General features: G+C 37.4%; 2 protein-coding genes across 5 annotated transcripts in view; one reads left to right on the top strand and one right to left on the bottom strand.

The window, feature by feature from the left end:
• DENND4C (DENN domain containing 4C) overlaps positions 1–10367 on the top strand; it is a 142309-nt gene extending 131942 nt beyond the window's left edge. For 3 of the 4 annotated variants that reach the window (XM_057724920.1, XM_057724921.1, XM_057724925.1), the window contains 5 exons: positions 282–527; positions 1606–1723; positions 5061–5211; positions 6731–6795; positions 7264–10367. In XM_057724920.1, the coding sequence (XP_057580903.1) occupies positions 282–527; positions 1606–1723; positions 5061–5211; positions 6731–6795; positions 7264–7400 (717 nt within the window). In that variant the 3' untranslated portion in view covers positions 7401–10367. The remainder of the gene's footprint in view (positions 1–281; positions 528–1605; positions 1724–5060; positions 5212–6730; positions 6796–7263) is intronic. The other variant, XM_057724922.1, reaches the window with a different exon arrangement.
• Positions 10368–11108: 741 nt separating this feature from the next.
• On the bottom strand, positions 11109–15753 carry RPS6 (ribosomal protein S6). Its single transcript, XM_057724931.1, has 6 exons — positions 15671–15753; positions 15027–15158; positions 14263–14473; positions 13943–14089; positions 11357–11514; positions 11109–11245 (listed from the first exon to the last, which is right to left on the bottom strand). The coding sequence occupies exons 1-6, from the start codon at positions 15674–15676 to the stop codon at positions 11150–11152; spliced, it is 750 nt and encodes a 249-aa protein (XP_057580914.1). The 5' UTR covers positions 15677–15753; the 3' UTR covers positions 11109–11149.
• Between the last annotated feature and the right edge of the window lie 662 nt (positions 15754–16415).

Here is a 16415-nt window from a genome sequence, read left to right as displayed (position 1 = left end):
ATAGGCCATTGCTCTTAATGTGATAGAGAAACTATCATGTTTAAAATAGGGTCTATTATATGGATTAATAATTTTCGTTTGTAATCATTTAACTTAAGGGTATTTATGATTAAGTACTTTTCTTTTATGTTTTCTTTAGATTGTTCTACAACATGTAGTAATGGCCCTGAAATAACTGACTTTGAAAGGATAGAGAAACATAATCTCACTGAGACATACTCTGAAACACACATAATAAAATAGATCATATTCACTTCTTTTTGTATTTCTATGTTTTTAAGGATCCTTTAGGAAAAAGACCCAATCCTCCCCCTGTTTCTGTGCCCTACTTGAGTCCTCTAGTGCTTCGTAAAGAACTTGAATCTTTGCTAGAAAATGAAGGCGATCAGGTGATTCACACATCGTCTTTCATCAATCAACATCCAATCATTTTCTGGAACCTCGTTTGGTATTTCAGACGTTTGGACCTTCCTAGTAACTTGCCAGGACTTATCCTCACATCTGAACATTGTAATGGAGGTGTACAGGTAGGGAACTGACTTCATTACTTATACTACATTGGTGTTGGTTAGGATAAGGCTTAACTTCGGGTAGCAGGAAGTATACAACAATAGTGGCCTAAGTCATTGGTTATTTCTCTCTCACTTAAAAATTTAGATAGGTGGTCCAGGGATGGTATAGTGTTAGAGACTTGAGAGCCTTCTCTCTTTTTGCTCAGCAGTGTGACCTCCATTTCCAAGTTTTACACCTGGTCTAGGATAGCTGACTCTGTTCCCAAGTTATCACATCCACATTCCAGCCAGCAGTAAGAAGAAAAATGGATGGAGAAAAGTGTGTCTTCTTTATTTAGGGACAGTTTCTAGAGTTGCACATAATCTTTTCATATGTATCTGTTTGGCCTAAACTTAGATATATGGTCATTTCTAGTTGCAAGGGTGGCTAGAAAAGGTAGTTTTTATTCTGAAATACAACATTCCCAACTGAAATTCTCACAACTTTACTTTAAAGGACTCATATTAGCCATATTTTTCAGATGATATAACTAAAAATTAGAGAAGTTATTTTTGCTAGGTCACGTACCTCATAAGTGGTGGGGAGCCAAGACCACAGTCTGACTCTAAAACTCGTACTCTGCTTGAGCTGGCATCCCTGACTCCCAAGGAGACAGTGAGCTCCTAGAATTCCTTCATTTTATGATGCTGAATATTGAGAGATACCCCCCCATCCCAAATATACATCAGGAGTACAACAAACTTTTAGAGTATAACTCATTTATTTTAAGTAGTAGTCAGTACAACAAGACGGTAGAAACTATTGCACTTTCTCTTACCTTAAAGTTTGTTTTGATGGAGGTTAATCTTTCATGTGGCTGCCAGTTACCAAGTTGTCATTCAGTCCTTGAAAGTCAGAATGAGAAACATGCAGCTCAGAAAATGAGAACATTTGTATTCAGACATAAATAAAAATTTAATATTTTTCTCAGAATTTTAGGTCCAGAATTTTGAAAGAACTTATCTGTTGTATATAATCAAGCTTTGCTAGGTCTGCTGGTAATTATTAGTATGCTTGGGATACTAATACTTTCTGTTGATTTTTTTTTTTTAGCTTCCCCTGTCGTCTCTGTCCCAGGATAGCAAACTCGTGTATGTTCAGCTGTTATGGGATAATATCAACCTTCATCAGGAACCAGGAGAACCTCTGTATCTCTCATGGAGGAATTTTAGTAAGTAAAACAGAATTAAAGACATAAAAGACTCAAACTGGAAACAATCAAATATCCATCCACACGTGAATGCATAAGCAAATTATGGTACAGTCCATCCACACAGTAGAATACTGTTTGCAATAAAGAAAAATAGACTACTGGGAGGAGAAACAGAATTAAGGAGATGATAGAAATCATTTTACTTTATTTTTAAATCTCTCATTCATTTTTAGTATCTCCTCAAGATTTTTTCCATTTTAGTTCAGATGTATTTGCCATTGTACTGACACGTTTATCAGGTCTCCAGCTGAGTTGAAGAGTGGTTTGTTTGTTTTTTTAATGATTCTTGTGGTTTATCTGTCAAATACTAACTTGGTTAGGTATTTGGAGAGTAAATTCTGTATAGTGGATGTATTGATATAGATCATGATTTCAATTATATGCATACTAGTCTCAAAGATTCTGGCTTTGTTTTTAGGTTTTTTTTATTTTTATTTTTACAAGGGGTTTAAAGGGTTATCCAGTATTCAGAAGCCTTATGAGTCAGTAAGAAACCACAGGCAACCCAGTAGGTAAGTGAGTAAATAGTATCAATAGGCAGTTCATGGAAGAAACATTAAAATGCTGTTTTCTGTAGATACACAGTGTACAAAGCTGTCAGTACAATGATGCTTACTGCAAGATTATTTATAATAATGAAAAGCTTAAGTAAATACATAACAAGAATTGTGATAAATCCACACTGTGAAATGTTGGCAACCAAGAAAAAGAATGAGAGTCATTTGTATACAGGTTCCTGAAAGGGTGGATGCCCATTATATATTAAGTGAAAAAAAAAGGCAATTGCAGAACAGTGTGTGATCTTTTCTCTTTTTTGTAGAAGAACAAAACCAAAAATATTTATATGTCTTTAATGTATGCATAGAAAACGGTCTAAAACCGTATATATCCCAAGCTGTTAACAGTACCTGCTCAGAAGAGAAGGGTAAAAGTTCACTCTTTATTTTGTATTTTTTCTACAATCTTTCACTATTACATAGCAGATTTTTTAAAACTTAAGCTAGAAGAAAAGAATCTGATGTTTTCCCTTGAAATATGCCAATCACAAAATTATTGCTAAATATATTATAAGCTGTTTGTTTGGTTTTTTTTTTTCGAGGTCTGATATTTGAATGCTTTTTAAGCAGGAGAAGATAACTTTGAAATTTATGCTGAAAAAAAAATAGAATTATAACTGCCATTTCTTTAGTTGTTTTCCTGCATATCTTGAAATAGATAAGTGTTTTAAAATGTTCTATAATTTGTGGTGGGAATAAAATTTAGAACTCTCAAGAATAGCCTTGTTTATTTGATTGGCTGCTTGAAATGAAGAATTGGCATATAAATAACGTTAAAAGACAAACAGAATTGAGTGGTGACTTTTGGGAAAGCAGTATGGGGAGCTATGCAGTCCCACTTCCCAGCAAAACAACCATAATTGGTGAAAGTCATTAGAGAAAAAAAAAAAGTGTCTACAGCTGTAGAGCAAATGAAGGAACATTTATTCAAGAAAATATATTAAATTTCAGTAAAAACAGTGAGTTTCTGTGGCACTTGAGCTACAACTTGCTTCTCTCCACCAGCCCCCAGTCAAGGGCCACAGCATCTCCCTGGGAAAGACAGGTTACCAGCAGTTCTCATCCTCCCAGCTCTATCAGTTCCAGGAGAGGGGGAGGCTTACTTCCAACATTCAGCCCCCATTCCTTGCCAATTTCAGCAACCCTCAAATCCTGGGGCTCTGATTGTTCTCACAGCATCTTGCTTATAAAGGAGAGAGGTTTTATACCAGGAGAGGCAAGCTAAAAAACCAGAGGCAACTGCATTCCTCCAGTACCCCATTCACAAAGCAGGGGAATCGTTCCAAGAGAAGGGCCACTGTTCCCAGCCCCAGCTCCAGAACAGTGGCTGAGAGACAGGCCTTATATAAGAACAGAGAGCTCTAAAATTCTCCCCGAAGGAAATGACTTGACTTGGAACAGACTGTGGAGAAGTTCAGGCCTGAAAGCACTCTTGGAAAGAGTGGAGATTTTGGTGAGGAGGCCAGCATTACTCTGATACAAAAAACGAAGACATCATAGGAAAAGAAAACTAAAAACCTGTATCACTGGGACTTCCCTGGTGGTCCAGTGGTAAAAAAATCCACCTTCCAATCGAAGGGACACAGGTTCGATCCCTTGTTGGGGAACTAAGATTCTACATGCTGCAGGGCAACTAAGCCCGCATGCGCCACAGCTACTGAGCCTGCACGCCTCAGTGAGATGGCCCATGTACTCTGGAGCCCCTGCACCCTGGAGCCCGTGCACCGCAACTAGAGAGAAGCCTGCGCATCACAACAAAGATCCCGCGTGCCGCAGCTAAGACCCAATGCAGCCAAAAAAATAAAGAAAATTAAAAATAATAATAATAAAAATTTTAAAAAAATCACAGTATAACATGAAAATCAAATCTATTTAACAGGTAGAAAAACTAGGATCAAAATCCATAACAGCCATTATTTTCTCTTGTATTGTAACAGAGAACTTTGTTATTTCTATGGTAGAACACAAATGGAATATTACTAGTTGTCCTTATTAAGGGGCTGGGTTGTATGAAAATTACAATAGCTTGCTTTATGACAGACACTTAAAATGAGGCTGACTGGGGAACTTTGGGATACATAGGTCCATCTCAACTAATGTGGGTGTAATAAAATTGTATGGCTGCTGGAATTACCTGCAGTATTAAAGTTTTGCCTTTTTCCGAGTCAAGCTCACATTTTTTATTTTATTTATTCTTAACGTTACTGTGACTCAATTCAAGCATACCACTGAAGCACTTTTTAATATATGAAATCTGTATAAATATTTGTTCTTAATAATTCTAGAATTACCCTTGTATCAATTAGGATTATACTCCACTGTATTTAACAGAAAACGACAGAATCTTAAAAAGGTAAAGATTATTCTCTCACATGAGGAATTTATGAAGTAGACACCCCAGGACTGGTAGGCAACTCCTCTGTCATCGGGGACCCCGGCTCCTTATGCTTTGTCTGCTTTTCCATCTATCAGTAAAGATTAATGGTCACAGGTTAGCTGCTGGAGTACAAGCTGTCACATCCCAGTTGTAAGTAGGAAGCCTTAAGTTCAGGAGAAGGGCAAAGGGACAGGCTTCTCCTATCTTAAGAAAGCAAGAAAAATATTTTTTAGCTGGTCACATTGCTATATAATTTTATTTGTGACGGCGTGGTGGTGTTGAATAAAATGATACAAATCTGGGGAAAAAAACTTCTTTGAGTGAATAAAAGTATTCTTTATTACTGTGTTCTTATTATTAGATTCTGAAAAGAAATTGTCTCTCCTGTCAGAGGAACAACAAGCAACAAGCACTTTAGTAGAAACCATCAGGCAGAGTATTCAGCATAATGATGTTCTTAAACCCATCAACCTGCTTTCACAACAAATGAAGGGAGACATGAAAAGACAAAGGTAATAATCCAGTGTTTTGTACTTGATGCCACTTGAAAGAATTTCATGGTTTTTTAAAAATTATTTTTAAAAGTATCTCTAGTAAAAGAAACACATACTCATTATAGAACATTTGATTGTTTTAAAATGTGCTACCGAAATGTATACATTTATACTTGAGCACAAACATAGTAAAACTATCTGGGGAATAGATTAAATTTTAGGAGGTAATTCATTCATGTCTAAAATGTACTGAGTCTTTGGGAAACATGACTACTATTCACTGGAAACCTATATTAATGTGTCAACATTGATGTTATACATATGTCCTGCTTGTTCAGGCCCTTTTATACATCTTATGGGATGTAAAAAAAAAAATACGAGTTTAGGAGTAGAAACAATTTAGGAAAATAATGGAAGCAATGATTTACAAAGGATCTGGAGCTATCCTGACCCTCTTACTATTTATTGTCTGCTAACGTGCTTGGATCAGTACTCATTCCAGTCAGCATAAGTGAATTTTGTGGTGGAAGCTTCATAAAAGGAGGCATAATACCTTCTATCAAACATAATTTTTCCAAGTGCTCTTCAAGTTTCTAGTCATGGCATCTTTGAAGATAGTCTCAGAAATGATAGGACAAGAATTCATACTGAAAATGGATAGATCCTTTTATAATCCCAACAGTTGAGGGAGAGATTATCTCCTTCACAGGCTAAAGAGCAGTTTCAAGTATCTGTAGTTGAAGGGCAGGGAAGGAATACTAGAAATGACATATTTTGGCTTCTGAAGCTTCTAAAGAAAGCTGCATGAAGCACCATCAGAGTCAACATTACTCTCTAATTTTTTTTCTATGTAAATACTCAGAAATCAGTTCATGTTTCCCCTCCCCCCCCTTTTTTAACAACTGAGCCACAAATCTCTTTTTTAAGATTTCATTTGTGACATTTTGTGTTCGCAAATCAAATAAAGGTGATTTGTCCTTTACTGTTGGGTAAAATAGTAGAGACCACACTATCTTTCATACTTCTTATGTCCCAGGGTTTTAGACCCCTAACTTACTTAGAAATTCATCTCTTAACTTTGTCACGTGGCAAAGACTGCTTTTGCAAATTTGAATTAGAAATTAGAATTAAAGGTTATCTATTATATTGTTAAGTAATAAGCCATTTTTGTTTCAAATGTGAAGCTTTATGCCTGTCAACTTTTAACTTCTTAGTCTGAAATAGAAGGTTGCAGGAAATTGCAAAGATAGTACAAAGAGTTCTATCTAAACCCCTGGGTAAAGGGTCAGCCTAAAGCTGGACCCTTTACCCAGCTTCTCCCAAAGGTGACGTTTCATAACTGTAGTGTGATGTCAAAACCAGGTGACATGGATGGATACGTGACTGTTAACTACAGAACCTAATCTTTTTTTCTTCTTTTTTAAAGTATAGTTGATTTACAGTGTTGTTACTTTCAGATGTCTTTTCACCATTTAAAAACCTTCATAGGGTATTTTTATGCTCTTTGCCCATTAATTTTAAAATATCTGTTTTATAGGAGTTTATACAGAGAAATCCTCTTCTTATCATTAGTATCTCTTGGAAGAGAGAATATTGATATTGGTAAGTTGGTCAACTGGGGAGTACTAAAGGGAGTTTGTCTTATTTTCTGAAGAAAATTTAAAAATTCTAATTGGTATAGGTAAATACTCCATTTGCCTTTAAAAAGATTTCTGCCTTTAAATATGTAGTTTAAATATGTATATAAAAATGATGACTACCATTTTACTGTAAAATAGATAGCTAGAGGGAAGGTGCTGTATCACAAAGGGAGATCAGCTCGATGATGGGTGATGCCTTATAGGGCCAGGACAGGGAGAGCTGGAGGGAGTCGAGGGAGGGAGGGGATGTGGGGATATATGTATAAATACAGCTGATTCACTTTGGTGTACCTCAAAAGCTGGTACAAGAGTGTAAAGCAATTATTTTCCAATAAAGAGCTTGGAAAAAAAAATGATGACTACCATTTTTAAGTGCATAGCTTTTGTTTTATTAACAAATACCAACTGCATTTTTGAAAATATCTTTCAGAGGCTTTTGACGATGAGTATGGACTTGCATACAACAGTCTACCTTCAGAGATTCTTGCAAAGTTGCAGAAAATTGATGCTCCACCAAGTATCAGTGTGGAATGGTGCAGGAAGTGTTTTGGAGCGCCTCTCATTTAAATAATAGATTTCACTAGATTTTTGACACAGAGCTGGGGAAATAGATTCAATCTGGAGGCATTCAAGGTTTGTTTCAAATTACGAATTGGTGAAAAATGAAATGAAGTTACTCTTGGGACAATATGTAATGAAATGTAATTCATACTGAATCATCTCAAAATGTAAAAATGCCATTAAAATACCCCAGGGTTTATTGATGTTGAAGATTTACGATTTCTGAACTGTTTATATCTGCTGAAAATTGGTTTTGCATTTCTTAATATTTGTAGTAGTTTGATAATAAGAAATCATATTCATACTTGGCATTTTGTTTATATTTGAAGCTGTTGCATTTGGGGAATGGCACATTGATGTAAACTTGCCTAACCCCAAAACAAATGAAATATCTCAATTATAAGAGCAACTATTTGTGTATTGTGTATATATGTGTGGCTGTGTGTGTGTCTACTCAGCCATTATATTTATTAAAATTCTTAGATTGCATGTTGCAATAGTTTTCTGAAAGGGGTCTCCAACTATTAAATGACTACTACTAAATCCATATGTAGTCATTAATCTCAAAATTACCTAACAGTCTGATGACAACTGCCTTGCCTTTGACTTTAAAATTAATATATATTTTTACCCTTCATGTTATTCGCTCCCTTCATGGATTGTATCTTGAATATCCAGTTACTTCCTTTCATCCTCTTCCCAGTACCATGTTAATTTGCAACAGCTTTAAAATTGGAGTGAGCCAGATAGTTGAAATTAAATCAGCTTCGTAATTTACAAAATGAAAGTTTTTGTATGTCTTTGGGCCTGAAATTTTTCAGGCACATAAATTGTTGCTATTGGTCACTTTTAAAACCTGTGGGATAACTTGCACTGCACACAGAATTTTATTCTTGTATAATATTTAGATTTGTATACTTATTATTTGTGCATTGTAAATACTGTTTTTTAGGTTGAATCAATTAAGTTTTAACACATTAAAGCTTAAGCTTGTTGCCGGTAGGTTTAAGAAAATCATGACCTCACATGTCTCACTGACACTTATCATGCCTTTCATTAAAACATCCCTTAGGGACGGTAAATTTGCCTTACCTCTTCTGCGTGCCTGGTTTGAAAAGCCAATGATTGTGTGTGCTCACTTTTACAGTAATTATGTATATGACTAAATCAGTTGATAATTATTTCCAGATGGTACAGTTAACAGCACACATCTCCTTTCTACCTGCTATAATCTTTTAAAAATTGCTACTACACCTATCTTTCAACATTTCAGGGTTAATAAGACCTATGCAGAATCCTAGTTTCAATTTATTGTTAAAATGCTAAGTGAAAGAACTTGTCAGAAACTATGTACAATTCTCATTGCCTTAAAAATGGATCTTTTGCACTATCTCAGAGTATATATTTTTGCAACTTAAGACTTGGTACTAGTTTTAATACTTAACACTTATTGCCCCAACAGAAAGTTTGGAATTACCTTGCATATAAAAAAGTAGAGGTTGAATAAAACGAAAACTTCAAGTTTGCTGTGCTTGTCTCTTACATTTTTAAGGCTTTTGAAATGTGTACAGTAATTCAAGCTTTTGTGATCTTCAGAATTCCAGTATTGTCTGTTTTTCCACATCTTCTCTGTAGTTTTCAATAACTTGAACTAAATTACTTACCAAAGCACTTCCCACTAAAAAACCCTATGATGATCTGCTTACACATTAAGAATATTTGGCTATATTGTATCAAATTGTGAATTTTCTAATTATTTTAATATTAATCTAAATTAACTTAGCCATTATATACTAGAAAGCTTAGCCTGTGGCTGTCATTTAGAAATTGAGACTGATTTATATTAAAACTGCTTAAAGGCCTTTTTTTAACACCTACCACAGAAAGGGCAGTGGAAATTTATAGCAAAAACAAAGACAAAAAAAGATATCAAATCATTACCTATAGATTTAAAAATATCTAAATATTGTATGACTTAAATTCTATTAACTTCTGAAAGCAATCTTTCAAATTACTCCAGATTGTTTAGCATTACCTTACACTGGTTTTAGATTTGGTATTAACTGCATTTATCAGCTGTACTCTAATATGTTGATTATAGCGACCTGTATGGTTAATATGTTAACCATAAATAAGTTAGCCATACCTTTGCGATATTCTCTTGTTGCCCTTTTACTTGATTTTTGGTATACACTAGTAAGATAGATTCAACACTTTTGCAATGTTAAAACTCTTAAATCTGCCAGATTTCATGAGCTAAACAGTCTAGGCCCACTTTACCTATCTGTCCACCTTAGTGACTGTACTCCTTGAAATCAGAAAGCAGGGTGGTTCTCATGTTTTATACATTAGAATCAACCAAGCTACTGGTTAGAATTCTGAGCTTCCACTAGACCTGCCTTTTGGCCTGTGTTACCCTCTAGGATTCAACTGTAGTAAACCTGTCCTTCTGGCATACTTTTTAAAAATGTTACAAGTTCAACAACTTCTTTGTCTATTGCCAATTAAGACCTTAATAAGAGTTTTATAACTTTTTCATACCACATTAAGAGCTATGGGTGCTGTACAGCAGAAGGTAACACAACACTGTAAATCAACTGTACTCCAAAGAAAGAAAAAAAAAAAAGGGGGGGGGTGCTATGGGGATCTCCTCTATGAATCTTCTCACAGTGCAGTCCAGGGACAGGCATTTTAACCTGGGAACCTGACTGCGGGGCCCCCAACTACCAAATCATAATCCACTTTTTAGCCAGATGCCCAGGTGATTCTTACGCACACTTTTTTAAATGAAGCACTTCTTCAGTCTCTACATGTTAAAGCCACTTGAAAATTTTACTCACTTGTGGTTAATATATACTCCAGCAAAGGAGCACCTTTTAAAGCCTAATCTGCCTTCTTTTAAGACCCTTATCATCTGTAAGTTTGAATGAGGGTTCAAACTGCAGTTACTATAGAAACCCAGAATGGTACTTTTTCTAAAGTATACTTTCAGAAATCCTCTGGAGGTCCAGTGGTTAGGACTCTGAGCTCTCACTGCCAGGAGCCCAGGTTCAATCCCTGGTCAGGGAACTAAGACACCCCCCCACACACACACACAAGCCCCAGAGTGCAGCCAAAACAAAGGTATACTTTCTCTGTGCATCCTTCACTGATTCAAGTATTTCTAAAAACAGGTGCAGTCAACTCCTTTTGCAGAGTGTGAAATAAGCAACAATTTACTAGAGTTGAAAAGCTTTCTGTTAATGCATTAAATTTGCACTGGTTTTAAAAGCTTTGTAAACTATTTTAAAAATAGTATCTGTTAACTATGTTTTTAACAAATTATCCTTTTTACATATGACAAATGTACATCTTCACAAGGGCACTTTTCATGTTATGTATATAGATCTTTAAGAAAAACTGTATTCCTGAAAATAAAGTGTATCAAAGATAATAGTACTAGTCATTTATTTCCCCTATGTTGTTCCTGTCTTGCTAAAAAGCCAATAAATACGTTAAGAATCCTTTTCTGAGCCACCCACCAAAATAAACTCTGTCCTGGCCATCTCTTCCACTATCACAGTTCAGTCTCAGTTTCTGAATTTAAAAGATTATCACTTCCAACTATCTCTTGCAGAGTTTACCCACCACTAGATTATACAGTACCTCCTCTTCTATATATTTCTCGATGTTCATTTATCTATTTTATGGTCAATTAAAAGTCAATAAAGGCAATTTGATGTCTGATCTTATTTATTTGTTACTCTTAGAACATCTCATTTTTGACTGGACTCAGATTTAGAAGTGGATGCTCTCAGAGAGGACAGCCTCCGTCTCTTGGCAATCTGTTCCTGGCGTTTTTCTTTGGCCTCCTAAACAAAACAAAAAAATCAGTTAAACCTTATCTGGCTTAAAAACGCAAATCCAGAGCCAGGCCTATCCCCCTCCCCTCTAACACACACACACACACAGTGTGGACTTACCTTCATTCTCTTGGCTAAAAGTTTAGCATATTCTGCAGCCTCCTCCTTATTTTTCTTAGTACGCTGTTTCTTCAGAGCAATACGCCGACGTTTGTGTTGCAGGACACGTGGAGTAACAAGACGTTGAATCTTGGGTGCTTTGGTCCTAGGTTTCTTACCTAAAAATTTAAATAATGCCTCAATCACTTCAATACCCTTGTTCAATAGGACCCACATTTACATTTTTAAAACATTAGAAACAATTCAAATGTTACAGTTCTTATGAAAACTTACTCGTATGAGACTTTACTACGGACAAGTATTTTCCTAACTAGCACATTTAATCCTTGTAAGACAGTTTATTAAATCATACCAATAGTTTGTATGTCAAGTTCAAGATCATATGTAAAAGGTTACTTTGCTAAAGTAACCTGAAGTTGAAGTCATAACCCATTTTTTTTCTACTCACTTTGATTTTCCCTTCCACAATTACGTTGTCTTGGTAGCATATCATGTCTCTTGTACCATTAAGACACGTGAGCATTATTTTAAAACAGTATTAACTGCATATTTAACTTATCATGAAAACTAAGTAAAGCATTAACTTCATCAGTATCCCACCATGCTTTGAAGTCCCAATTGGTGCTCAAATTTCTGTTTTCCAAGACAGAGCCTGCTTACGGGGGAGTGAAACCTTTAGTGTTAGACTGAATAAGTGAATGAATCTATTTATTTATTGGCGGTGTGGTGCCGCTGGTAGTTCCCTGACTAGGGATCAAACCTGAGCCAATGCAGTGAAAGCACCTAACCACTGGACTGCCAGGGAATTCCTGAAATTATCTTCATTTAGCCTGTCTGATTTATAATCCAAAATCCTCTGGATTATAAATCTGCTTCAGAGCAGGGGTCTTTTCAGATGTAATGATTTTAGTTTGTGGACACCTGTGGGAGCAATAAACACTTCAGATAATATCCTAAGACTAAATGACCAATTGTTCAGGTTCTGCTACAAGTTAGATAAATGACCCTTTAAAATTATAATGAAGCAAGAATCATAAACATCTGTCAACTGGCACTTACCACACTAATGATATTTCCAGGGGTGCAACTACAGGGAACTACTGTATATTTGCCAGTTACTCTTCAAAATGTGTAATCTTCACAATCATAATTTGTGTATTTATACTGTATGCCCAACACTTAAAGTAGTACCTGGCACATAGTAGGTGTCCAAATATTTCATCTGAGTGATCAGTGAGCACTTACCATGACCAGGTATTAGCTTATTTAAGCCCCCAGTCCTGATAACCAAAACCCAACCAAATTTTTTCAGATTTGTCAGGAAAACTCAACCCACAACTAACGTGCTATTTATTCCACTTACTGTAAATAGTCATACAATTCACTACAGAAATATTGTTACTGAGCATTGCTGCTGCAGACCTCATTATTGGTGAGTTATGATGACTAATAAACAATATACCTTCTTAAAATATAAAACACCAAGGTTCCTGAAAAAACTAAAAATTGAGTTCCCATATGACCCTGCAATCCCAATCCTGGGCATATATCCAGACAAAACTACAATTCAAAAAGATACATGCCACCCCTATGTTCATAGCAGCACTATTCGCAATAGCCAAGACAGGGCAACAACCTCCATGTTCACCAACAGATGAAGGGATAAAGATGTAGTACATATATACAGTGGAATACCACTAAGCTATAAAAACGAATGGCATAATGCCATTTTCAGCAACATGGACAGACCTATAAAGATTATCATACTAAGTGAAGATACTGTTAACAAATACCATCTGATATCACTTACATGTGGACTCTAAAACACAAATAACTTTATGAAACAGACTCACAGACTAAGAACAGACTTGTTGCCAAAGGGCAGGTAGGGTGGGGATGGACTGGGAGTTTGGGATTCACAGATGCAAATTATTACACACAGAATGGGTAAACAAGGTTCTGCTGCCTAGCACAGGGAACTATATTGAATATCCCGTGATAGACCATAATGGAAAAGAATATGAAAAAGAATTTATATACATATAACTGAATTACTCTGCTGTACTGCAAAATTAACACAGTAAATCAACTACACTTAAAAAAATACACACACAAAAAGTGCCCAAGTCCCACTTGTTCCCTGGTAGTTTGAATAGTTTCTTTTTAACTTCTAATTCTCACAACTCTATTGCTATCCACATTCCAGTTAAGTGTGTGGGGGTGAGAGCACATTCAATAATAATCCCAGAATTTTCTATCACTCTTTCAACTCCTAACCCCAAAGCAATAAACTTAAAATGTCTGATAAGTTATCTCTGAATGAATTTATGCATCAAAAGTTATCTCTGAATGAATTTATGCATCAATGACTCAAAGGCAAATTTCCAAGAAAAATTCTAAAACTCAGGAGGGCCCTGGATATAATAAGGATTACTACTAATTGCATATCTTGACCCTCTCCCTCACTATTTTCCTAAAAACTCAGATACTAGGTAAAGAGCAGGCAGGATTTTACCTTCTAACATGCACACAAAATACTATGACAAAACAATGAAATTAAGCCCTAAACTGCATAATCCTTCATACCTTCTTTGTTTAGGGGTTTTCTCACAACATACTGGCGGACATCATCTTCTTTAGAGAGATTGAAAAGTTTGCGGATTCTGCTGGCTCTTTTGGGCCCCAGGCGACGAGGCACAGTAGTATCAGTGAGTCCAGGAATATCCTTCTCCCCTAAAAGAGAAAAGTGAACAGACGTTTTAATTCAGCAACTTCCTTACAAACAAGAACCCTGAATTGTTCAGGCACTGCTAAAACAAGTCAACTGGTCAAACTGTGAATACTACAAATCAAAAAAAAATAAGGACGATCAGCTTTAAATCAGCATCAACAAAAAGTAGTCTCACCTTTTTTTACGATCACCAAATTGAGAACACTCAGATTGGCATCCACAATGCAACCCCGTACAGATTTGCGCTTTCTTTCTCCAGTCCTCCTTGGTCTGTAACAGGAATGCCCCTTGCTCAGTAGCAGCCGGACTCGCCCATGGGTCAAGACACCCTGCTTCATGGGGAAACCTTGTTTGTCGTTCCCGCCACTGATTCGGACCACGTAACCCTGCAAAAGAACACAATGGCACATTACAGAACAAAGAATTGTGGCCTCTATGAATTGCACCCTCAATTCTAGGAAGTACAGCTCATTAAGACCAATTTGAAACAATAGTTTTCTCTGGTCACTAAAGTTTGTCTATCACTTCCAATTTCCCAAGTTCAATTAGCAAAGTCCTTTCAATCAAGTCGTATTTCTTGCCCATGCTTTACCACAGTTAACAGCTCTTGGAGGAGAAAGAGTATGTTTAAGAAACCAAAGCATCAACGAGCCACAAATAAATCAGAAACAGCCTTTCTTCGCACTTCTAAAGACAACCTTTGGAAAGCATTAGCCTGAGGACAAGAACTATGTAGTTTTTCATTTGATCTACATAAACATAACCCTGCCAGGTGATAGCTCCAACTTTATAAAGTGACATTCGGAAGCAACTAACCCAAGGACAGAAGACAGAACCCGAATTTGAACCCCATTACATTTACCAATTACCAACAGCGTTTACCATCTCCCTTACATAGTTCTAACAATTCACTTCGGCAGTCCGGCAGGCAACTTTTACCTTCCATTCTTCACCCAGAGCGTCAGCAGCAACTTCTGTGGCCATACGCTTCTCATAAAAGGTACGAAGTTTTCTTTCATCGTCCACTTCAATGAGTTTCTGGCAGCCACTGGCCGGGAAAGAGATGTTCAGCTAAAAATTAAACGGGGGGAAAAGAACTTCATGAAAATCGCAGAACCACTACAAAGGTTATTCCACTGCAAACAGCCTTTCCTGTCACCCCCACACAACTAACAGAAAATTTTATCCTGTCACTAAAGCACGTGTGTACATAATAACACGCACGAAACACTGCACTAAAAATAATTCTTTCAAGCCTCGCTGAATGACGCCGGGGGAAAGGGCGCTCCGCAGCCGTTCACCGTCTCGGAGTAATGAGCCCGACCTAAGTGCCGCCAACCCGGCAACCCGCCTCTATCCCGGCTGGGGGCCAGGACGCCACCATGGCGCTCCCCACCCGGCGCAGCTCCAGCTGCAATCTCTCGCCATCCACACTCCCAAAGAGCTCCGGCCCCAGAAGAGCGATCCTCCTCCTGCCTAAGGCTCTTCTCCATCCAGATCCAGGATTTTGGACCACAACGCTGTATTCTGGGGCTCGATCCACGTTCCTCAAGCCTAACACAACACCCACAGCCAGCCCCCACCTTCATTCTCAAACAGCCGACCGCCTCCGAGGCGCCACGGAAAAGAGACCCAACTTCCGCTTAGCACAGGTCACATAGGCTCTTCCAGTTCTCGCGAGATTGTCAGACGCCTGGGATAGCGGAAGTGAGCCTGTGTAGGCGGCACTTCCGAGGGTGGGGCTAATCAGCGGTTGGGAGGAAGAGTCGGTGGGCGGTCCTGGTGAGGCGTCCCTGGTTTAATGCGGAAGATTAGGGGGTTTGCTTTTTGTTCTTTCCCGCGTCGTTTTGGGTCAGAGAGGAACCTCGCTCGGTCCCGGACACTGCTTCTGATGATACCAAAGAAGGAGAGCGGAATCGAAGTTGGGCTTTCCTGGGCTCTCCTGTACCTCAGCCTCCGTCCTAAGATTTCCAGTTGAGGAGCATGCACTGCCCCGGTTCCGGCTGTTCAGAACAAGATGTCTTGAAAGCTATGCTTTGTTTTTTCCTTAAATACTTGGTGATCCGCTTGTCCTTTAACTGCTCTGCAGTCATCGTTCTATCACAGAATGATACACTCAGCCTCCCTGTCACGCAAGCCAGTAACCATAATTACTTCTAGTCCTGGTGCCTCCTAAATAGTCTCCCTGCTTTCCGTCTTGACCCTGCAATCTTTTTAAAACGCAAAATTCTATCACTCCCTCCCTGGAAATGCATCATTTATTTCCCACTACAGTTAAATATTTTCCAAACTTCTTAACCTGGCCTTGTAAACTTTCCATAGTCCAAA

The sequence above is a fragment of the Hippopotamus amphibius genome, chromosome 2 (assembly GCF_030028045.1).
Source record: "Hippopotamus amphibius kiboko isolate mHipAmp2 chromosome 2, mHipAmp2.hap2, whole genome shotgun sequence".
Lineage (NCBI taxonomy): Eukaryota > Metazoa > Chordata > Mammalia > Artiodactyla > Hippopotamidae > Hippopotamus > Hippopotamus amphibius.
Note: the sequence above shows the minus strand (reverse complement) of the source record. Positions and strands in the feature narration are given on the sequence as shown.